Genomic DNA, 23,743 nt, shown 5'->3' with positions numbered 1-23,743 from the left:
CCACAGGCTACATAGCTATTCTTTTATAATCTTGATTTTTAATTTATCTACAGCAACTTGTACTGGACAGACTGGAATAGAGAAGCTCCTAAAATTGAAACATCATCTTTAGATGGAGAAAACAGAAGAATTCTGATCAATACAGACATCGGATTACCCAATGCCTTAACCTTTGACTCTTTCTCCAAACTGCTCTGCTGGGCAGATGCAGGTAATACTACCGATGGAATGCAAATAGAAAGCCCCTCATTACAGGAGTGTGAGCACTAACAGATTTTACTATAAAATCAAATCCCAACACTTAGATCTTTTGGTTTAAACACATTGATAACAGTATAGCACATAATCTCCTTTCTTTTGTCTGTAAACTTTTAAATACTGTTCTTAAATGAGTCTTAAAAATGAACTTTCTTGGGTTTGGGTGGAAGGAAGGCTACATCAGTTTGTACTGCTTGCCTGACCATGAGTGCTTAGCATACTCTTAACAGTTAAATATTAGCCACTGTTGAATTGACAAACTTCAATGAATAGAAACTATTCTTCTTGTGGGGAAGAGGATCACTATAACCATCTGTTATAATGCTAAGGAAATTCTTTGAAAAGTACTGTAGCAGGGTGGCTTCCTTCAGTAATGACCTGGGCATTAGGAACCCATATTTGTTTGCTTTTGTTTATCAGCACAATTGAAAAAAATGCTATGTGTCTAGTTCTTCACTAAAGAATATAAAAACTGTTCTTGAAGAATTTGTAATCTAATAAGAGGGCCTATAATGCACATAGGTCACCTTTATAACCCAGTTGTGTAAAACAAGTTACATTTCTGAAAAGCATTTGAAATTTAAATTGGGGCTCTATGAGAAATGTGAAACTTGAAATAGCTACTGCAAAAATTTTAAGACTGATTTGTTTACACTGAAGCATGAGCTATGTTACCATTTTAGTTGCTTTTTTCTTCCTAGCTAGAAAATATTTTTAAAATATGTAACAATTTTCGTTAACCCATTGCTTACAAAGGGCAAGTATTTACCTGGATGTTATAATTTATAAGCTAAGGCCTGAAATCACACAAATTATAAAAATATTATGTCTAATGCCCTACTGTGACAGAAACTTACCAGATTTCAGTAAATGCAATTCTGTCTTCCAAAAAAGGACTGAAGTTTGAATCTCTACTAAAAACTGGAATGTTATCCAACAAACTAGAGCCTAGTAATAGACCAGGTAAATTTACTGCTGCTAACCTATGACTGCAATGGAAGTAAATATCCTATTTCCCATTGTTCCCTTGTTTCCTTAGAGAAGGAGTCTGTCACTATCGTATCTGGCAAAACAGCTTGTTACTCCGTGGTGTGAAATTATCTCATTTTCTCTGTTTGTTTTAAAAGGAACCAAAAAACTGGAGTGCACACTACCTGATGGAACTGGACGGCGTGTCATTCAAAACAACCTCAAGTACCCCTTTGGCATTGTAAGCTATGCAGATCACTTCTACCACACGGACTGGAGGAGGTGAGCCTCACACATTCTGGTCAAGCCTGAAAAGGCCAACTCTTCCAGAGAACATGCCACTTGCTTTACAAGTCAGTATGTGACTTTCTTAATTAAGCCCTCTGAGGCTTTTGTTTCATCACCTCTCCTCACTGGCAGATAAGATCCTTCAAGGATGTTTCTTTTCATCCTTTCACGTTTTTGAAATTATCCTTTTACCTCACCCAGAAATTGAACAGTTTTGCTCACATATAGCTTAAAAGTAGCAAAGCTTTTTGATAAATAATCTAAAAAGGAAGCATATTAATCTAAATATGTTCTTCAGAGAATAAGAGACTACCCTTAAGTAATACCATGAGCTATATTAGATATAGGGCTTAAACTGGTTTTTCTTTGACACTTGTGGACATGTTGTCTGACAGACCGAAAAATACTATTTAGACTAGTTCTCAACTAAGGAACTGTGGAACATTAAAATCTAGGCCCTTTACCCCATGGCCTACAAATCCAATGTGATAGATCATCATCATGTGATTCTAACATCCAGTTAGAATGAACGATGGATTTAGAGTAGTGGTCCTCAAGCTTCAGTGTGGCTTTAGCATCACCCCTTGTGCAGAGAAGGCTGGCAGAAATTTTTCTCTACTGAAACTGCCTTTTTGTAGCTGACCTTTTTTTTTTAAATCTAGTAAATGACTCTCCCTAAATTCACTCTTCCTTTCTGTTACCAGGGATGGTGTTGTAGCAGTAAATAAAGACAGTGGCCAGTTTACTGATGAGTATCTCCCGGAACAGCGATCTCACCTTTACGGGATAACTGTGGTCTACCCCTACTGCCCAACAGGTAAAATATGCTTTAGAATGCTCCTTTAAATTAGCAGGGTAGAGAAGGGATATATGAGATACTTGATTACCCCTGCTGTCTGTGACACTGCCACCATTGCCTTCTTCCTGCTCTGAGAACCACCTTTGAGCTGGGAAATTTAATGGCCACTACATGGGGGAGGGCCAGTCTTTACTGCCTTAAATCTACCTAGCAAAATGAAAAAGACTTGCTATTGCAACTTGGTTACAATACACTCACCCCCGAGTCTCTCCTCTCTCACAGGAAGAAAGTAAATACAGTAATGTAAAGGAAGACTTGGAGTTTACAATCAGAACCTGGACCTTAAAGAACAGTGACTGAAAAGGCAAAGAAAGGAAAAAAGGAATAGGCCATTAGACGTTGATGAACATTTTTTAGTGCAAAAAGACTTTTGTGAAAGTTTATACCTCAATCTTTACTACTGTATTTCTAAAAATGAAGGTTGTTACTGCAAGTTTAAAAAGGCAATAGGATTTTAAAGCGACTTCCTGTAAACATTTATACCATATTTAAAAGGTCAAATTCAACAACTAAGAGTTTAAGATTCTAAATCTGATTTTTGCTATGGATTATTTCTGGCCAAGAAACTAAAGCACATGTGATCAATATAAAGATACAATCGTAAACCTTGAGAGTTGGAGAAGCCAATGCAGAACTCATGGGAAAGGACTAAATTATTTATAGTTTCCCAACCAAAGTTCTAAGATTTTTTTTTTTTTTTTTTACCTCTACATCAATACATTTCTATTTATATCACAAGGTGCTAAAATTTGTATTTTCTGATCCTGTAAGTGCCTCTATAGAAGTACCCACAAAGTATTACATTTTATTAATACCAAAGATGTAACAGTTTAAACATTTTCTAGATTACTCCAATAAAACATTTTTAAGTTTTCCTATGACTTATGGATCTACGTTGTCTCTAGGACAAAGTTGGGGGTTGGCATATACCTTAACCACAAAGGAGATTTATGTAAACATACAGTACATAATAAAAATTCTACTTTCCTAAACTTTATTAAAGAAAAAAGCAATGGTGGTAAATCTCTAGAACATACCCAATTTTCCGGGCTTCCTCCCCCGAGAATGTGACATTTTGATTTCCAAACATGCCAGAAGTGTACATGGTTCCCAACTGTACGAAGTAGGTGAGAAGCAGAAGTCCTGAAGTGTTCATCTTCCAACTTTTCCCAGTCTGTGGTCTGTCTTTGGATCAGCAATAATTGCCTGAACAGCTACTATGGCTTCATTAATTTTTGTCTGTAGCTCTCTGAGCTCTTCTATATGCAGCAATCGCAGAATTTGAGCAGCTTCGTTAAGAACTGCATCTGTTTTATGAGAAAAGAACACTGCTTCAATACAGAATTTTTGCATTTAAGGTCATTTATTTTCCTCAAGTATTCAGTCTCTTAAAAAAAAAAAGTTTGAATTTAAAATCAATCACTTACCCCCTGTGTCAAAACCAAGAATATGTTTGTCTAAAGCAACAGGCAAGCCCTTAAAAAACAAAAAAGAATACAGTTACCAATAACATTCTTTTCTCAACTAAAACTGAAACGTACCTACCTATTCTAGTGTTTTACCTCTTTTAGCTGCAGGAGCAAGGGAACTAGGAGTTTTGTTTAGATTTGCCTTGTGATCAGCGAGTTTTCCCCATTTCAATGGGTTAGGGGAAAAAGTTACCTTTAAATGTACCCGGAGGCTCTACAGCTCATCCAATCCTTTAGACCTGGTGTACAAACACTATATCCTTACTGCTGCAGCAGTGCCTTGTCAGTACTGCTGAGAAAGGCAATATGAGCGGGGCTATTACTGTCTGTTTTTTTTTTTTTTTTGAGACGGAGTTTCACTCTTGTTACCCAGACTGGAGTGCAATGGTGCGATCTCGGCTCACCGCAACCTCCGCCTCCTGGGTTCAGGCAATTCTCCTGCCTCAGCCTTCTGAGTAGCTGGGATTACAGGCACGTGCCACCATGCCCAGCTAATTTTTTGTAGTTTTAGTAGAGACGGGGTTTCACCATGTTGACCAGGATGGTCTCGATCTCTTGACCTCGTGATCCACCCGCCTCAGCCTCCCAAAGTGCTGGGATTACAGGCGTGAGCCACCGCGCCCGGCCGTTACTGCCTTATTTTGGCTACAGTAATCAACAGTATACAGGGCAAAAAGAGTACATTATAGTTTTCCATTTCTGAGCATATCAATTTATCTTAGAAACTGTACAAACCTATGTAAAATGTAACCACTTTTTCAGCCAGCATGGTGTTTACCAAGATTATGTATAATTTAACTTTCATGAGTTGACTTGGAAGTTTCTTTGAAACAGTCTAGGAAAATGAAGAAAAACTAAACCACTCAGAACCTATGCACATACTAAAGATGGTGACTATGATGATACCATTTTGTGAGGCCAAACTTCACAGAAACAAATATTTAAAATGAAGACAGTCAGTCTGTACTCCCTGCTGATTATATAAAATCACTGCCAACAGAAAAAACACACTACCCATACTTTCAATGTTAAAACCTGTTACTATTCAAATGCTTTAATCACTGCCTAATTCTTGTCTTATCTAGTAAGGTAAATGTACCTCGTCTCCATCTGCTTTAAAACAGCTAATAGACGTAAAGGAAGAAACAATGGGCAAGAAAGCACAATGAGCAAAATTAAAGAGCAGAATTGTACTGAATGGCTTTTACGTTCATCTAGTACCAGAGACTTGCTTTTTTCCTTTGCCTGCCAAGAGACCACCAAGAACAGCTACCCCTGAAAACTACCACATGCCTCAAATACTAGCTCATGAGTAGTTACAAGTACACCAAATTATAAGAATGCCACTAAATCAGAGGCTGCTGTCTTCTGAGACGACACCAAGATTAAGATTTGGAGCATTAAAAATAAAACTAAATTTTACTTTCAAACAAGAGTAAAGAGATTTGGCTAAGCCTTTATTTACACTGCCTTCCAAAGCAGACATAGTTTTGCTGAATGAAAGAATGAATGATTTTATTACAAGAGAACAATTTACTGTCTGTTCTATAGTGTGGGTGACATAAGCTGATCTTTAATCCAACTTCCAGTGGCTCGATTCATACATAATGAGCCAATAAGAACCTTTAAAAGAAAACAGTGTCTTGCAGAAATACTGCCCTGACATTAGTAACCTTTTAACACTTCTGGGCCTGCCTCCTAAAGGGGCTGGGGGACAAAGCATGTTGGGAGAAGGGGGAAGGGTGCAGGGAGGACAAAAAACATAGTTGTGCCAAGGCATTCACTACAACCTCGTTGCTGCAGGAGGGAGGTGTTATCAGATACTGGAAGACAGTCTCTCCACTGCTGCACAGCCAATGAAACTTTAGGCATATTTGGATTTCTGATATAATCTAAAAATACTCCAGAAGCATGTATTTTCTCCTTAAGGGGAAGGTAGTCACGTGATACAGCTTTCTTGGCCTAAAAAGTAGGACTGAAAGATACCATTTCAGTCATCTGTACCTTGAACCTTACACTCTAACAGAACCCCCACCCCTTCACTTGGGCGGATTGACAAGCTCATGCTGAGATCCACGCATGGACCCTTGTCCCCATCCACCATAAGAGCACAGGCTTTCAAATCGGACTAGTCGCCTAAGCTCAATCACTTACCAACTAGGTGACCTTAGCCAAATTACTTTCTCGTGTTTTATGCCAGGAAATTGAATAAAACAATAATTTACTCTGAAGAAATAAGAACAAGAATAGAATTTAGATGGAAAAAAAAAAACCTAATTTATACTGAAGGGTGTTCCTTTTTCTCCAGCATGAGTCAAAATAAGTAAGTTTCATAAGGGTAAATACTTTTAAACTTCAACAGGCCACAAGCATGATTTATCGACCGTGGATGAGCTACTTGTAGCTTTCTAAAGTACAAAGTGTGATGAAGGTGAAGTTTGTTTTTCACTCAAAAATGACCCCCCAGCCACAGAATACATTCAATTTGCTTTACGAAGTACTGAAATAAGCTATGCTTTCTCTAAGCTGTTTATGTAGAATGGATATCTGAAACAGATACATGCAAACTTTAAAATCATGGCAACAGCAGAAGAAATGTTCATTAACAACTTATTTAGGATTTATAGAAACATACCTCTTTTGTTTGATTTGCCTTAGCAACTGCATCCTGTGTCAGGCGCTCCTGAACCAAAATTCGAATTGCCTAAGAAACCCAAAAATATTTTCACTTTATAGGTTTACCTGTCATCCTTTCTTCTATGAGCCTAGAGAATAAGGATGCTCAATTTGATGAAGTCAGAATTACCTAGTTCATTAATAAACTCTCCAATACATTAAAAATAAAAAACCAAACCACTAATATAATGTAACCTTTCACACTTCTAGTATTTTAATAATGTTGACTGATGCTTGCAACAATTAAAACTATTTTTGAATAGGTAATGCACGTGCCTATGAAACACAGCAGAATACATGGCAAAAAGTGGGTCTCCTTCCTAGCCCTGCGATCCCCTACAGATTCTTATGTACACTCACACTAAAACTGCAAAATGACGAGCATGCTTATGCATGAATACACATTTTGACACAAAAGGTAGCAGATCATGCATACTGTCTTACACTTGGCTTTTATCACTTCACTCTAGTGAAATATTTTCTTACCTTTCAAAGGACACTGTTGGTGGTTTTAATAACCAAGGCATTTCATTATGGCATGCATACATCCAAGTATCCATACACACTTAAAAATCAAATTTTTTAAAATGGAATTTTAATTAGGGAGATGACAGTTACAACTCAAAAATAAGTGTGAAAACTTTAAATAAAAAAACCAAATACTATTTTTGAAAAACAGAATTCAAACAATGTTTAACAGCGACTACAAACATATTAAATAGTCTGGTTGCCAAATAGTTAATGTACTGATTCTTGTACTTGACAAATGTACTAAGATGTTTTCCATATTCTGTTACTGTTTTGAATGCTTCTTAAAATAACTCAAAAGGAACAAATGTGCAGCTAGGACTAGAATTTTGTAGCTTTTTGTTGTAGCTGATTTATACTTTATCCCCTTGGGTTTTGAAGTCTAACAAAAGCACCCCAAATATGCTATCCATTGTCTGATTCTCCTCTCACTTACTCTATGATTAAAGCTGACATGATCACTTTAGAACTGTTCCAAGGCAATTAACATAATTGTCTGAATAAAGACCAAGCCTTTGAAATCACTAAATTTCACTACAAACATTTTTGTCTTTTGGGATGCAATCTGTCTTGAGAAAATCCAAGTTAACATTCAGATACAGTACAGAAAATTTTAATAACTTAGTTATTAATAACTTAGTACATAAAAATCTAAAAAGCATGTTAACTTACGGCTTAATCTCTTCTGGGTAGAGTGAAATTTAATTATTCAGCTTATTACAAAGTAGTTTACATGCACAAGGTCTAGCTTTTAATCTCTTGTAAAATCAGTAATGATTTCTAAAATAATTTCCAAGTGTGGTATCTTAAGTACCACTCCCCTGATCCACACCACTGTACTTGCATGATTACTAGGAATAAATCTTTTGAAGTTTATGATTTCTCTCAGAAACAAGAGACCTCTTTCAGATTACTGGGCTCCCTGAAGTAAAGTTATAAACTGAGTGGCCTATGTAGGATGGGGAACAGAAACATTCATTTCTCAAAGAAATTTTGGGGTTATATATATTTTTGACCAAATTCACCATTACTCATTTGGCATTTTTCACCATCTTAATGAATACAGACCATGATTCATTAAAAGGACTAACTAAACAGAAGTATGGTAATGTGGAAAAAGAATGGACCACAGAGTTACAGTGTTCAAAATCCTGGCTCTATCATTTTAGACGTATTTACCTATCCTCATTAAGTCTGTTTCTTCATATCATATATATTTTTAAAAGATAGCATTTGTCTCTAGGACTGTTGGCAAGGTTGAATGAGAACATCTTTGCAAAGGATTTAGCATAGTGGCAGGCACAAAACAGACAATCCAAATTCGATAAAACCATGAAATCTGCTTTATATCACACATTCTTCTATTGTATTTTAGTCATTCGATCATAATATCAATAGTTAATATTTAGAAAATAAAGACATTAATCTACATGCAGTTTCTGTCAAGAATCAAGAACATGAAGCTGACCTTAAGCATTACCAGGTAATCATCATGACGTTGAATCTGAAGCAGGTTCGCCAAAGCCATCACACCAGCCTTAAAATCAGGATTATTTACTATAGAAGATTAAAAATAAAGAAAAACTTACAACTCTGTAAATGTATAATTACAGACATATTTGTGGATATACAAAAACATTTTTCACTTTTTGGTAACAACAAATCTCTTAGTTTTTAAAACTACTACTCACAAGATAAAAAATGAAGCCCTGCAGACTATCAACAATTAAATAAATTGGTAAAAGATAAAATGGTTTTCCTATGACTATATGAGATGGTCCCCGACTTAGGATGGTTGGACTTACAAGCTTATGACCTTAAAATGAATTCAGTGGGATGTAACCCTAGTGCAAGATGAGGAAAATCTGAACTTACAGTGCTTCCAGTTTCATTTTTCAACTTTACAATGGTTCTTTCGGGGTATTACATGAATTTTTGACTTAAGATATTTTCGACTTTGGGACATGATCTCATCATCATTCAAGAAGCATATGTATTTCATCAGCCAGCTTGAATAATTCAATAAATGACTAATTTAACTCACATTAGGTTTGTCCTGTAACTTTTTCTGCAAGGCTAATTTATGTAGCACTTTTAATTAACATTTCTTCCCAAGGCTGTTAATTTTAATACATAGATCCCCTCAATGGATAGTTTTCCCAGCGGCCCAGGAGTGCCTAAGAGCCTCACTCATTCAAAAGGGTTAACTCCTAAATTAGAGGTCACAATGAATTAGCCAGTGAAGGAATATTTAACATATCATAATCTAGGTAATTAGATTCTTCATACTTTTAAAGAGAGAAATTACTCAAAGACATCTGAGATTTAATGGAAAATTTTACCACTTGTCTCATAGTCACTGGATTAAAATAAATTTATACATTCAAAAAGGTAAACAATGGCCCCATGATTAAATACAAATTAAAACCCCAAATTTCTAGAGGCAAATCAAATTAACATTCAGATGTTCAAATGCAAGAGGAAGGAGAAAGCACACTATAAAAACATTATAGAGAATAAAATGCTAACATAAATGCTGTCTGCATGGATCCTTCTTAATTTACTAAAACCAAGTAAACGTGGACTTCATTCTTCAAAGTAAAAAACATTTAAGCAACCAAAAATATTGATGTTCAATGTTATGCATTTATATACTCACCATCCAAATTGATCAATGGTTCTGCGTTTTTAGTTGCATTGTCAGCAGTTTTTGCATTATCAGGTACTAAGTCCTTGTATTTTTCAGCTGTAAAAACAGGCAAAAATATCATTTGTAAGAACTGCAACCTAAGTTAAAATGACTACTGCTATTTACCAAATTTAACTGAGCTAAACTGATTACAGGTTGGGTACTCCTTATGCAAACGCCAATAATTTTCAATTTTTACTTTTTCCAAACTTTGGATTATCTGCATATATAAAATGTGGTATCTTGGGGATGTGACCGAAGTCTAAACACAAAATTCATTTTCATGTTCAATATACAACTTACACACATAATCTAAAGGTAATTTCATAGAGTATTTTTAATAATTTTGTGCATGAAACAATGTCTGCGTTAAGTACTTATGTGTGGAAATTTCTACTTGTGTGATCATGTCAGTGCTCAAAAAGTTTTGGATTTTGGAGCATTTAGGATTTCAGATTTTCGGGTTAGGGATGTTCAACCTGTATAAGCATAAGCAACCCATCCAATCAAACTTAATTTTTACTATAGAAAATGTAAAAAGACAATGTAACCATCTTTTCAATTAAGCTAAAGCAATTACTAGACTATGTGACACAAATCTCTTTTCATTAACATTTCTGAAGGCAATCATTTCAAACGTAAATTTTAGGAAGGAAAAAAATCTGTTTTTACAGCTTCCTCTGAAATTTGAGGTAGAAGAATGGGAGGAGGATTATTACATAAGATTAAATACAAACTCATTAAAAAGCACACTTCCCCAACCCCCCATATCTTCTTTTGAATGCTGTATATAAAATCCAAAAACCTTGCATCACAAAAAAAAAAAAACAAAAAAAAAAAAACATCAAATACACCATCATATATAAACCTCAAACTTATTTCATGAAAATGTGATATTCAGAATTCCAAAGGTAGATTTTATTTTCATTAGAAAAATAATACTTAAGTTCACAAATAAAAACACTTATTAATAATTCACTAAACTTAATGTTAAAAATGGCGTCTTAGGCTATAGAGTGCTTATGTGATCTGTTAATGAAACAAGGAAAAAGTAAAAGCATTAAAATTTAAGTTGGAGTTCAAAAGGCTCCCAGGGGCCACATCTGGAACAGTATAAACAGCAGAATATGTGATGGACAGAAAAGACAATAATCCATTGAGTAAAATAAGAATCCATGTATCTACATTGATTTAAACAAACAACTAAATTAGAGACAGGAAATATTAGAGATGGGAAAGCTTACAGGAGAAAGCCAACAAACAATGTAGAAAAAATGATGAAAGTAGAAAAACACCTCTTGTTGATAATCAACATAATAAATGATTCAGGCAAGAATCATCATATGGTTGCTAAAACTAGTGGGGGAAATTTGAGGGGCAAAAACGTAATTGATAGTCTCAAAGTACCTCCCCACAAGATATATTACAAAGAGGAAAACAGTAAAATTTACAGTGGAGAAACCGTAACCCAGCGATCAAAGTGACATAACTAGTAATGCGACATATCACTATCACATATCGCCTAATATGATGCACTAAAAAGAACACATCACTTCTGTGTTTTTCCTAACAAAAATATAAACCCCAAATCTAATCATAAGGAAACATCATATAAATCCAAACTGAGAGACAAAATAAATGTCAGCCTCATGAAGCACAAATACAGACAGGAACTGTTCCAGATTATAAAATACTAAAAGAGATGTAACAACTAAAAGCAACGCATAATCCAGGATTGCTCTGGGTTTTTTCTGCCGGGAGAAGTGGGGGCTTGGTAAAATGTGAACAGCATCTAGAGATAACAGTAGTATATCAAAGATAACTTCCTGATTTTGATCATTGTACTGTGGTTATATAAGACAAAGTTATTTTTAAGAAATGCACTTTAAAGTGTTTCAGACTAAAAAGAAATCATCTACAACTTACTATCGAATGGTTTAGAAAAAAATGATGTGTGTGTCTGTGGGTAGAGAGAAGGATGAAGCAAATGAGGTAAAGTGTTGAATTTGTAGACTTGAAGTATATGAAAATTATTTGCACTATTTTGTAATTTTTCTATACATCTGAAATTATGTATTTAAAAAATTTCAGTTATCAATACCGTTAATTGACAAGCCACCAAAAGGCTTCAAAAAAAAAAAAAATAGTAGAGCACAAATAATAAAAACTCACAATGGTTTCAGCAAATTTTAAAATAAGTAACCTAAAAGTCAAGGAGGCAAAGTATCAATGTAAAACCACAAAAGAACATCAGCGCCTCCTACTGATTAGAGACAGTATTATTTGACCAATTTTCAAGTCTCTTCTTGCAATTCTAAATAAATGAAACTTGTTTTCTAATTTAGACTTTTAATACACTTTTGATACCATTCACCTTCAACTATATGTTAACTTCCTTTTTCAATACTGAAAAATTTACACTTCACACATGACCTTCTTTTATTCATTAAAAGAACATGCTATTACTGAGAAATAGGTATATATAACCATGTGTATCTACTACTGAAGGTTAATGAATTACAAAAATGGAACAAATAGAATAAACAGAGATGTAAGAATTTATTTGGCAATAACTGAAAAACACTTTTGATAAGCTACAAATTGGCTCCTATACAGTTCCTACCAATACAGAGCAAGGTAGATAATAAAAAGACCTTGTTAAAGGCCCTAGAAATCAATTAATATTACACCAAAGCCACAAGGCGTATGAATACATTTATTTTCTAATGGAAGAAAAACAAGGTTGGTTTTTTTTTTTGAAACTGTATAGAAAAGTAAACTAAGTCTCAAATTAGAGCTTTCCTTAAGATTTTTGCCATAAGGCTTCTGAAATTTAAGTCTGATGCACCAGCAAAAAACTGGCTGATGCTCCTTGTCAGTGTATGTAAGCACTCACATAGACTGCATTCACACACAATTACTGAAACTGACAGGCACTTGAGTGCAAGAGACTATGTCAGGTACTGTGACATACAATACTGACCTCTACCCCACCAAGATGTCCACGTCCAATCCCTGGAACCTGTGTATGTGTTACCTTATATGGCAAGACTTGCAAATATGATAAAATTAAGGATCTTGAGATGGGGGATTATCCTGGATTATCCAGGTGGGCCCAGGAGGATCAGAGCCAGAGACAGAGTTATGACAATGGAAGCGGAGTCAAAGAGAAACTGTAAAATGCTATGCTGCTAGACTTGAATGTGGAGGAAGGGGCCAGAGTCAAGGAATCCAGGCAGCCTCTAGAAGGTAAAAAAGCAAAGAAAGAGGTTCCCCTGAAAAAGCCTCCAAAAGGAACCAGCCTTGCTGACAACTTGACATTAACCCAGTGAGTTAATGTCACTTAACCAAGCTTTGGTGTAGTATAAATTGATTCCTAGGGCCTTTAACAAGGTCTTTTTATATACCCTGCTCTAGATTGGTAGGAATTGTATGTGAGCCAATATGCAGCTTATCAAAAGTGTTTTTTGGTTGGTCCCAAATAAATTCTTACATCTCTGTTTTATTCTTATTCTGTTTGTTCCATTTTTACAATCCATTAACCTTCAACATCTCATGTTGGCCTTCTCACTCTAAAATAATAAACTGTGTTTTCAGTCCCTGAGTTTGCAGTAATTTGTTACAGCATCAATTGGAAGCTAACAGAGATGCCCTGTAGGAAACAAAGCCGAATATCAGCTTACAAATCTGGGACAAATAAGACATAGAAGCAAAATGGAAAGTGGTCAATGACTTAAAAGGTACGGAGTTAAAAGCTATGGCAGTTCAAAGGGAAATAATACTGCTGCTAAGACAAAAGCAGCATATGAGATGGATCTTTAAAAAGACGGTTAGGATTTAGATGTGAAGAGATGGAATGAAATGGTACATTTGCCAAGGGAAAAGTGTGAACAAAGAAACTGAGGAGGGAAAAGGGATATAAACAGGAAACAATATTATTCTAATTTGGCTGGGATGTCAAATGTGAATACTGGCTGGGTATCAGCCATCATTAACTACCAGGTTGGAGCTTAAAATTCTTTTTGTAGAAAATGGGAAATTACTGTTTATGAATATGTATGATGTTTATTAATATGAATATGTAACTGGAACTACTCTTTGGAAACAAGGAGTAAGTGGCAGCCTAAAACAGATTTATGTTTCAGAAAGTTAGCTTGGTTGGCCATGCAGTTAAGAAAAGAAGGTGACATTAATGGGAGATATTACAATACTCTTGGCAGAAAGTGACAAAAGCCTAAATGAGGATCATGCCAATGGGAATGAAGACACAACAAGCACGAGGACAGGTCACTGTAGGCAGGATGAAGGGAAAGGGATAAGCCAAAGATATAAAAAGGCTTCCAAAGTAAGAAATCAAAAGGACTGGAACTAACTGAAAAACGCAAAATGCAGAGGATGGAGTTAAGATAATCAAATCTTGCATTTAGATGTTGGCAGGCCTTTAAAAATGAAATGGTCTAATGAGACGAAACACATGTTTAATGGAAAATTGTTTTCACTATAGGTACACTAATATTCAGAAGCTTCCAACCATAAGAAGTATCTGATAAGACAAAAGCATAAGTAACATATTCTGGCCTAGAGAGTATTAATGTACATTAGCATTAGACATATTTCAGTCTCTTGAGAAATGACCTGCTGCCAACACTTCAAAGTTCCATCAATTCTGAGACACTAACAACAATTTAATTTGAAAGGCTAAGGTGCAGCCCGTATTATCAAAAGTGGTGTGACTTGGTGAGAAGACAGTCAATTGGCCTTCCCCAAAGTGCACCATTTCCAAATTCTAAAAGAAATATATAAACACAATGAAAGACAATAAAAGTGCTTTTAACTTGTGATAAGAATGAATGAAGGTAAAACAGTATTAGACAAAACAAATTGGTAAGTTCCCTACATTTTCACACTCCCTTTCCCATCTTTCCTCTTTAAAATAAACATTCCCCACCCACAAAACGTACCATTATCTCCGTATTCAAGTCTAACAGCTAAACCAAGAAGCCAGTCAATGGCTTCCTGTCGCTCTTGAATCTTGAAAGGACAGTTAACATCTCTGAGATACTGTGAAGGGGAAGAAAAAAACCACCAGTTTCATTATTACCATAAAGTCACAGAAGAAAGAATGGTAGAGTAAAAAGAGACCTTAGTTTGGATCTCTAAGAATATTTTAACAACATTTATATTACTACACTTTAGGTGCAATTATATAACCCAACAGAAGGGAACATTTAAGTGTACCATCTTCAGAAAAAAAACAGAATACAACAACTTCCTCCTTTTATAGATGAGAAAGCTGAGGCCTAGAGAGACTGACACTTGCCAAGGGATAAAGGACTTACACCTGGGACTAGAATCTAAGCTGATTCCTAGTCTCAATATACACAGAGCAATTAACTAAAAGGGGTACCTTTAAAAAGGATATACAATAAATCATTATCTAAACCTTAATTTTCATACTACGGAAATGCCACTATAAAGAATGGCCATGCAACATGCATGTAGGGTGTAACCAAGTATTTTAACTAAATGTCAGAAGCTGCACATTCAAAAAATGTTGAATAGTATTATATTCAACATTGTATATAACATTATTATAACATTATAATAATATAAATGTTGTCCTTCAAATGAGTATCTCAAGAGTTTAAAACCTAATTCTAGCACAATGTTATCAGTCAAAACTGCTGGAGCTTTGTAAAAATCCTTTCAGGGATAATTAATGAATCAGTACCTTTTAGTCATAACACATTTTCTAACCAAAAATCTTATCCCTTCAACTCACAAGATTTGGTTATAATCCAAAAGGCATATCTACCTTCAAAGTATTAAAAAACTGTCAATACTAAGGGTATTTAAACAATGTAACTCATGATTTAAAAGCAATTCCAAAAGGGAAGTTCCAAATATGATTTAACAATGACATCACCATTCTGAAGAAACCAACTTGAAGGATAATAACTGCTTAGGTAAGTTCTAATATGTTTAAGTTATTTTACCTTATCATTCCAGGTATTTCGCATCAGAAATGCGCGCGCGCGCGCACACACACACACACACCCACACACACACACACACCCCTCCCTATATATATATTTGAGACAGAGTCCTGCTCTGTTGCCCAGGCTCGAGTGCAATGGCACAATCTTGGCTCACTGTAACCTCTGCCTCCTGGGTTCAAGCGAATCTCCTGCCTCAGCCTCCTTAGTAGCTGGGATCACAGGCATGCGCCTCCATGCCTGGCTAATTTTGTGTTTTTAGTAGAGACAGGGTTTCGTCACGATGGCTAGGCTGGTCTTGAACTCCTGACCTCAGGTGACCCACCAATCTCGGCTTCCCAAATTGCTGGGATTATAGGTGTGAGCCACTGCGCCCAGCCCAGAAAATTTTTTATAATCTCCAAATACCCTTCTACCCGTAGAATTCTGTATTGTCTTTTAACATGAACAGATCATAAAATGTAATATAAACAAAATAAAATCCTAAAAATGTATTTCAAAGTGTTAAGAAGCCCACTGAAAATTTTAAAAATATTTTCTAAGAGCAAAGGAAAAGCATACAGTAGTATTAACAGTAGCAGTACAGAGGCATTGGCAGTAGGAAGCATATCACACTTGGTAAGCACCAGGCACTTCCATGAAGTCATTCATGAACAACAGAGCCACACCTATGAGATAGGTACCACTGTTACCCTCACTTATTGATGAGAAAATTGTGACACGGAAAGTTTACTAACGCTGAGGTAATTTATACAATCCCTAATTTATAAAATCATTGATTCTGTGGAGAAAGTACCTAATCTTGTTCTGGCAAATCAAAAACTTAGCCTTTTTCATATTTTTCAAGAAAAATATTTCACTCATCAAAGTAATATAACTGATGAAAATGTTTAATGTAAGTAATGACACTGTGAAAGGATTTTTTCTGAGAATTTTTTTATGCAAAAAGTTACTAAAACTAAATCAATGGGAAAATTATTCAAGGCACAAAAATATGATATACCAGAGATGTTTTAAGGACTATTTCTCTAGTATACAACAATGGATATCTACGTTAAATATAAGTATAAACATGACAATCTTAGTTTCCAAGCATGTCAATGTCTTTTTTTTTTTTTTCTTTTTTACTGAGACAAGTTGTCACTCTGTTGCCCAAGCTAGAGCGCAAGGTTCTAATCATTGCTCACCACAGCCTCAATCTCCCCAGGCTCAGCTGATCCTCCTACCACAGCCTCCTAATTAGCTGACACTACAAGTGCATGCCGGCACACACAGCTAACTTTTCTGTTTTCTTGTAGAGACAGGGTTTTCTCATGTTGCCCAGGCCGGTCTCGGAACTCCTGAGCTCAAACGATCTGCCACTTCAGCCACCCACACCTGGCCAATGTCTTTAATATAAGAAATAGCACTGTAAGTGTATTATTGCTCCATTTTCAGTTTAACAAAAATTCTAATTTGGGCCATTAAAGGAAAGTGAAATATTTATATCATTATTTAAGAAATGTCATGTTTCTAGAGGAAACTATTTATATCTAATACTGAAAGCTTGGTAGGAAGCCATAAAATAATTTGCTCTAAAAGCAAAAGAGACATAGTAAGAAATTTGCGAAACCCCTGAAATCCAGCTTTCCTAATACTATCATTATCATTTTTAAGTAATTTTAAGCTCATCTTCATATGATTTTCAGATAAGCTCTCTGTACTTTTACTTTACTTCCTAATTCATTACCTTTTCAAAGAACTTGGGCCAATCACTGCTGTGGATGTTTCTTAAATTACCTCTGTCTTCAATCTTGTAGTGTCTGATTTTCTGGTCTTCAAGCCAAACAATGAAGTTTCTAAATTCTGTTTCATCTGCAATAAAAAAAAAAAAAAATCACATAAATAACTAGAAGCACTACATAAAATACCTCCTTCACCACAGATATATGTTCTTGTAGAATTTCCTCAACCTCGAAATACTAAATTGAACCAGAAGGAGGAATTGAAAGTAGAGATTCTCGAGTCACAAATTAACAACGATCTGTTCAAAGCCTGGCCAGAATTCAAATTCTGGGTTCAAATACTTAGTAGTTGTGTGAACTTGGGATAATCACCTACATTTTCAGTGCCTCGGATTCTTCAGCTGCGAAATGAGGGTGATAATAGAACTTACCTCACAGAGTTGTTATGAAGATTAAATAAAATAAATATGGATAAAAACGGTTCCTGGCACACAGTTTTGGTATGTAAGAGTTAGATATTAATATTCCAGTTCCTTTGAGGGTAGGAAAGGGAGAGAGGGCAAGGTTAAATTTATAGCAAAGTAGTAAAGTAAAATAAATAACAAATAAGTACAAGAAATTGACTACTGTCGTCACGTAATGTTAACTGCGCATTAAGTGCATACGTTATTTTGTTTAATCCTCCCCATGCTTCTTTTGAGGTAGGTAATACCCTATTTTACAAATAAGAACATTGAGACTCAACGACTCCAATCCAGATCTAGGCTCTATTGTCACTGATACTTTTTTGTTAAAGTAAAAAAACAACGGATTATAATTTGATATGCTTCTACAGGAGATCAACAAAACACTGTAATCCTGCTTAGAAATTTTCAATTTGTGAGTCAAATTCCAGCTTCCATAAGTATCACAAGTAATACTTGATCACTTTCAAACTTACTTAATCTACCACAGGCCAGAACTATAAAAAGTGAGTAGTGGTGGGCAGTTGCTGAGTTACCGTGAGTAGCAACGTAATTACTTTTTAAAATTCTAATGCTGTAAAATCCCAAATACCTTTGTATTTCCAATTCAACCTCCCCACGCATCTGTTACTAACTTTTTTGCAAGACCACACAACACAATCAGACCGTTACTACACGCGCTCACTCTCCCACTGTGATCGGTTTTGATTTCATTGTGTACTGTCTTGGTCTCAAACTGCTCAGTGGGCTCTAACTGCTTCCACCCCTTGCACCCCCCGACCCCTTGACTCCTGGCAGGCAGTGAACTAGTCTTCAAGTTATTCAGCACCTTCCTCAGAAGCCAGCACCGCGCTGGCTCACAATTAGCAGGTGCTCAAGGTATCGCCTAATTACCCGGGGAACCATGGAGTTGAATGGTGAATGAGAAAGACGAATGCTTTCCCTTTTATGTGCTGAGAAAAGAGTTACGTGGCGTTAGGAGTCAAGCAAGTGCAGAAAGTGACGATGCCGAGACAGGAGTTAAGCAAGTGCAGAAAGTCACAATGCCGAGACAGGCCCCCGGCGGAGACAAGGCCGCCGAAGGTCCCGGCGGGGAGGTGGAGGGGCGGCACTGAGGCAGGGACCACCTCCCGGCTCGGGGACACGCTGCCGGCCCGAGGCCGCCGCCTCACCTTTGCAGTTGAAGCCAGAGGGGTTGTGGTAGTCCAGAGCCGTCAGCTTGCGTCGGAACATGGTCCCCGCTTCTCGCTCTGACCCCCGGGCCTCGGCCGGGAGAGGAGAAGCGAGGCGGAGCGGGCGGCGCAGGCACCGGCGACGCGGCGAGAGGGCGGGCTGGCGCTGGGACGCTCTGAAATGACGGCGGCCTTCGCCAATCGTGGCTGAGAAGCGGCGGCCGCCGGCAAATGCCTACCAATCGCGGCTCCAGCTGAAGAGGCGGGGCCACGTCGGCGGACGTCGACGCTCAAACAAACTTTATTGTCAGCTTCCTGGTTGTACAATAGGCAGAAAACCACCGGGAAGCCGCTTTCCTTTCTCTCTTGCTGTAACATACAGAGAATAGTGTATGTAGGCTTTTGGTATTCGCTGTACCTTCCGTTGGATTACAGAATTACTGTTTAGCGTTTTGAGTGCATTCATTCATTACTCCTCCCACATAACAGGTGCTCTTCTAACGCTGGTAATACAAAGACTACAAAGCAAGGTCCCTGCAGTAAGACGTTTTTAGACTAGTTGGGAGTGATCCACAGGTAAACATACAACTGTTAATACGGTGCGATAGTTCCAGATATCCTCAGCTGGAGTGAAATCTGATACTAAGATCGTCCCTCATTCCCCCTCCCACTAAGTCACAGCATCCTGTAGGTCATCAATTCGTTCTGTCTCTCCTAACTCTCAAATCCCTCACCTCTTTCCAGACCCCACTGATAACAGCCACAAATAAGACCGTCATCACTTTTGCTTACTTTAATTATCTAACTGATTTCTTAGGGCCAGTCCTGGCTTCTCCAAACCATTCCCCCACATAGCAATGAGAGAGATTTTCTAAAGCAAAAACCTGTCCATAACTTTCTCTGCTTATGTTTTAGTACTTCCTGTTTGCTTCCTAGAAACAATCAAAACTCTTTATTGTATTTAAGATCTTTCCTGATCCAGTCTCTACTTGGTTTTCAGGCAGTGGAGAGAGAGCAGTGAACAAGACAGACCAGGCCCCTACTTTCATGGAGTTTAAAAAGCTAATCAGGGAAACAATAGATAAGTATAAACTAAGGCTTGAAGATGAGGAGGCATTCACCATGCAGTCAAAAGGGTAAACTAGTTTGAGGGAAGAGGAGGTACAAAGGCAAGAAATGATCAACAGCATGACACAGAGGGGACTAGAGTTTATAGAGGCTGGAGGGTGAGAGGCAATGACAGCTGATAAGGCTCTGATTAGGAAAAGTCTCTCATGGCAAGCTAAGGGAAGCTATTGAAATTCTTGGGGGTAAACCAACTATGTATGTTTCATTTCATTTCATTTCAACAGATTTTAATTAAACACTTAGGATCTGTGGAGCATACAAATGAGTAAGCTACAGTCTCTATTTTCAGTAAATTTAAGTATAATAACAAACATAGATGTGTAAATAAATACTTGTAATCTAGAGTTAGAAAGGGATAAGTGAATTGGTACAAAGAAGTACAGGCCAGGTGCAGTGTCTCATGCCCGTAGTCCCAGCAGTTTGGGAAGCTGAGATAGGAGGATAGTTCAAGCCCAGGAGTTTGAGACCAGCCTAGGCGACATAGTGAGACCTTGTCTCTACAACAACAACAACGAGAATAACAACAACAAAATTAGCTGGGCATGCTGGTGTGTGCCTGCGGACCCAGCTACTCAGGAGGCTAAGGGGGAGAGGATCGCTTGAGCCTGCAAGGTTGAGGCTGGAGTGAGCCATGATCATGCCAACCTGGGCAACATGCAAGACCTCATCTCAAAAATAATAAGAAGAAGTATAGAGGCCAGAAAACGGTTTTAGTTTTAAGGGGGCACAATAAGACAGTCTATATTTTCCAATTAAGATGCTTACCGGGTGAATCAAGAAAACCAGTTCAAGAGTGTCTCGTTTTCAACAAAATTTGATCAAAGATGCAGCTATAATCTCATATTGTGGTACATGCTAGTTGTATAATTAATGAAGTACTAACCAAAAAATGAAAAAAATGAACCAATCAAGGAAGGAAAAATAATACCTACATACAAATAATAAATTAAAAGGGAGAAATGCAATTGCAGACAATGAATTTGTTTTTAAAAAATAAGAAAAAACTTACCAATTTTTTTTTTTTTTTGGAAATTGACCTTTCAATGCAAAATATGAAGTTGTTTGCTCCTGCCCTAGTCTTTCTACTTGAGGGTCCCAATTATCAGCAACTTAAGACTGTCCCTGGTCATCAGCCCTGGCCACCACCAGGAGTGGGGGGGTTAGAGGGAGATTCAGATGATGCAGAATGCTAACCCATCATACTGGGGCATGGGATAAACCAAATTTTGGAAAATAAGTATAACATATTATATTAATCTATTTTTTATTTTAAAACCCAGTTATCTTTTTTATTCTCTGAATTTGAAGGAGTTCCTTGGCCTATTGTGAACGAAGTGTCCAAAAGAAAGTAAATCTTACACAATTCCAATTATAAAGACCAAGCTCTCTGTGTATTTCAAGAAAAGGAAACCATCTTTTTAGGTGTGTTTTCCTGAGTACCTCGTGTTTCGCTCCCACTTATAAGTGAGATCATATGGTATTTGGTTTTCTGTTCCTGCGTTAATTTGCTTTAGGATAATGGCCTTCAGCTGCATCCATATTGCTGCAAATTTGGACATAATATTTGTTATTTTTATGGCTGCATAGTATTCCATGGGATGTATGTACCATATTTTCTTTATCCAGTCAGCTTTTGATGGGCACCTAGGTTGATTCCACGTCTTTGCTATTGTGAATAGTGCTGTGACGAACATTAGGATGCATGTGTCTTTTTGGTAGAAGGCTCTGGAAACCAACTTTTATTATCAAATGACCTGAACTCCAACCTAATGGTTGATCAGAGGTTTGATAGGCCATTAGTTCATCTGTTGAATTGTTCAATAAAGTGTTTAAATTGACAGTTACATGCCAGGCAATCTTGTAGGTATTTTGGAGGCATCTGAAAACTGAAACACAACAATCCCTGACCTCAGGGAACTTATCATTGGGCAAGGGAAGACAAACAGTACAATCACAAATAATTACTATTCAGAAGGCTCTAAGTACTATAGGGAAATCATAACAAGGTAAGGGGGTAAGAAATAGGAGTGGGATATAATGGGTGTTGCAGTTTTAGACAAGATGGTCAGGTTAGGCCTCATTGAGACAGTGACGTGTAAGGAAAGGCTAGAAGGAGTAAGGAAATATCTTACCTCACACAAATATCTGGGGAAAAAGATTTCTAGTTAGAGTACTCAGTGAAAAAGCAAGATAAGAATGGTTTTCATATTTTTAAATGGTTGGAAAATCAAAAGAAGAATATTTATGACATGGAAAACTATATAAAATTCAAATTTCGATGTTCATAAATCAAGTTGTATTGGAACACAGCGATGCCCATTTGCTAACTGGCTGCTTTGGTGCTACAAGGGCAGAGGTGAATAAATGTAACAGAGACCACATGACTCACAAAACCTAAAATATTTGCAAGGGCATGTATGGTTTCAGAAATGTAGAGGTGGCCATTTCAACAGTATTGCCAGGGCAACACGTTATCAAGAAAGGCAACCAATCAGAGGTACAAGCTGCTCTTTGAAGGACAGTTTTACCACTTGTAACATCTTTTAAAGTCTTAGCAGTTTTACTAGAAACCTTTGTTCAAATTAGTCTTCCAAAGGCAGTGAACAGAACAAGTTGGTTATAATTAGGAATAGCCACAAATATCTCTATAGTGTACCAAAAAACAGGTTTAATATTCCAATGAATGTTATCAATTGAACATCCCATGAAATCAGAATTTTGGGGACAAGTTGTATAATGCAGAAAGGTCTCTCTCCCTGGGGAAGCCTCCTGATGAGAGAACATCTCCTTCATCTCTTTCTGAGACTCTTAATGTTAAATATGAAAATGTGCTTCCTTTTAACGTCAGGCTCTGGAATATCATGGGTTAGCATTAAAAGCAAAATGGCAAGGCAGCAGAGCCCAATTTTATTGGTGGAAATGAAATAGGAATGAATGGAAATTTACGTTGTCATGCAAGGAACATAAAGCATTCATATTCCACATCTAATACCTCAGAGGAAACACTTGCCAAACAGTGAAAACAACACAGAGGAAAATACAGCCAGGAGGCGGAGACAGGCCATTCCCAAAAATGTCTGGTAGGGCGCTAGATGCAACTTTTCTGAGATGTGATCCAATAAATTATTTTTTTGTATTTGAGCCAGATTCGGTTGGGGTTTTGTAACTTACAACTTAATAGCTCTAACATGAGGACAGATGCCAGAGAGAAATAAAAGAGACAATCCACGGACTTGGTGGGACTCAACATAAGATGAGAAGGAGGTGCATGGCTTAAAGGGGACTTCCAGAAGGTCACCTATCAGAGATGTGATGGCAGTGAATTCTTGCACAGAAACAGGTAGAAGGGAACATGTCTGTGGAAGCTGAAAAATTAACTTCTGGACCTGTTAAATTTGAAGTCCTGGTAGGTATAGCCCCTAATCACTGCTGAAATGTTCAGGAATGAATGTGGATGAGATGTCCATGGGGGAGTCATCAGCATAAAGCTATAGTTAGAAACCATTATAGTGAACTACCTGAG

The 23,743-nt window shown here is 36.9% G+C and overlaps 2 protein-coding genes and 1 long non-coding RNA gene across 4 annotated transcripts in view; 2 read left to right on the top strand and 1 right to left on the bottom strand.

Moving 5' to 3' along the window:
* Positions 1-3,248, top strand: part of NID2 (nidogen 2) — a 70,994-nt gene extending 67,746 nt beyond the window's left edge. For both annotated transcript variants that reach the window (XM_032251059.1, XM_032251058.1), the window contains 4 exons: positions 54-211; positions 1,386-1,509; positions 2,220-2,332; positions 2,597-3,248. In XM_032251059.1, coding sequence (XP_032106950.1) covers positions 54-211; positions 1,386-1,509; positions 2,220-2,332; positions 2,597-2,607 — 406 coding nt within the window. In that variant the 3' untranslated portion in view covers positions 2,608-3,248. The remainder of the gene's footprint in view (positions 1-53; positions 212-1,385; positions 1,510-2,219; positions 2,333-2,596) is intronic.
* Positions 3,249-3,345: 97 nt separating this feature from the next.
* Positions 3,346-19,341, bottom strand: RTRAF (RNA transcription, translation and transport factor). The gene is made up of 8 exons (XM_032251060.1): positions 19,093-19,341; positions 17,462-17,586; positions 14,698-14,797; positions 9,707-9,793; positions 8,516-8,604; positions 6,479-6,547; positions 3,802-3,850; positions 3,346-3,681 (listed from the first exon to the last, which is right to left on the bottom strand). The coding sequence occupies exons 1-8, from the start codon at positions 19,151-19,153 to the stop codon at positions 3,527-3,529; spliced, it is 735 nt and encodes a 244-aa protein (XP_032106951.1). The 5' UTR covers positions 19,154-19,341; the 3' UTR covers positions 3,346-3,526.
* LOC116532017 lies at positions 9,789-23,633 on the top strand. Its single transcript, XR_004260677.1, has 3 exons — positions 9,789-10,217; positions 12,697-12,701; positions 23,622-23,633. It is a non-coding gene; the product is annotated as an uncharacterized LOC116532017 (long non-coding RNA).
* Positions 23,634-23,743: the final 110 nt, after the last annotated feature.

Source organism: Sapajus apella, unplaced genomic scaffold, assembly GCF_009761245.1.
Source record: "Sapajus apella isolate SASKATOON/1434 unplaced genomic scaffold, GSC_monkey_1.0 scaffold74, whole genome shotgun sequence".
Lineage (NCBI taxonomy): Eukaryota > Metazoa > Chordata > Mammalia > Primates > Cebidae > Sapajus > Sapajus apella.
The sequence above is the reverse complement of the archived record's forward strand: the minus strand, read 5'-3'. Positions and strand labels throughout refer to the sequence as shown.

What these genes read in the sequence shown, in the direction of transcription:
- RTRAF (XM_032251060.1), bottom strand. Translation starts at nt 19,153, where the DNA reads ATGTTCCGACGCAAGCTGACGGCTCTGGACTACCACAACCCCTCTGGC. An exon ending in ATTACCTGGTAATGCTTAAG is followed by an intron (nt 6,548 to 8,515) that starts GTCAGCTTCATG and finishes TGGGTTTCTTAG; the next exon opens with GCAATTCGAATTTTGGTTCA. An exon ending in AGGCAAATCAAACAAAAGAG is followed by an intron (nt 3,851 to 6,478) that starts GTATGTTTCTAT and finishes TTGTTTTTTAAG; the next exon opens with GGCTTGCCTGTTGCTTTAGA.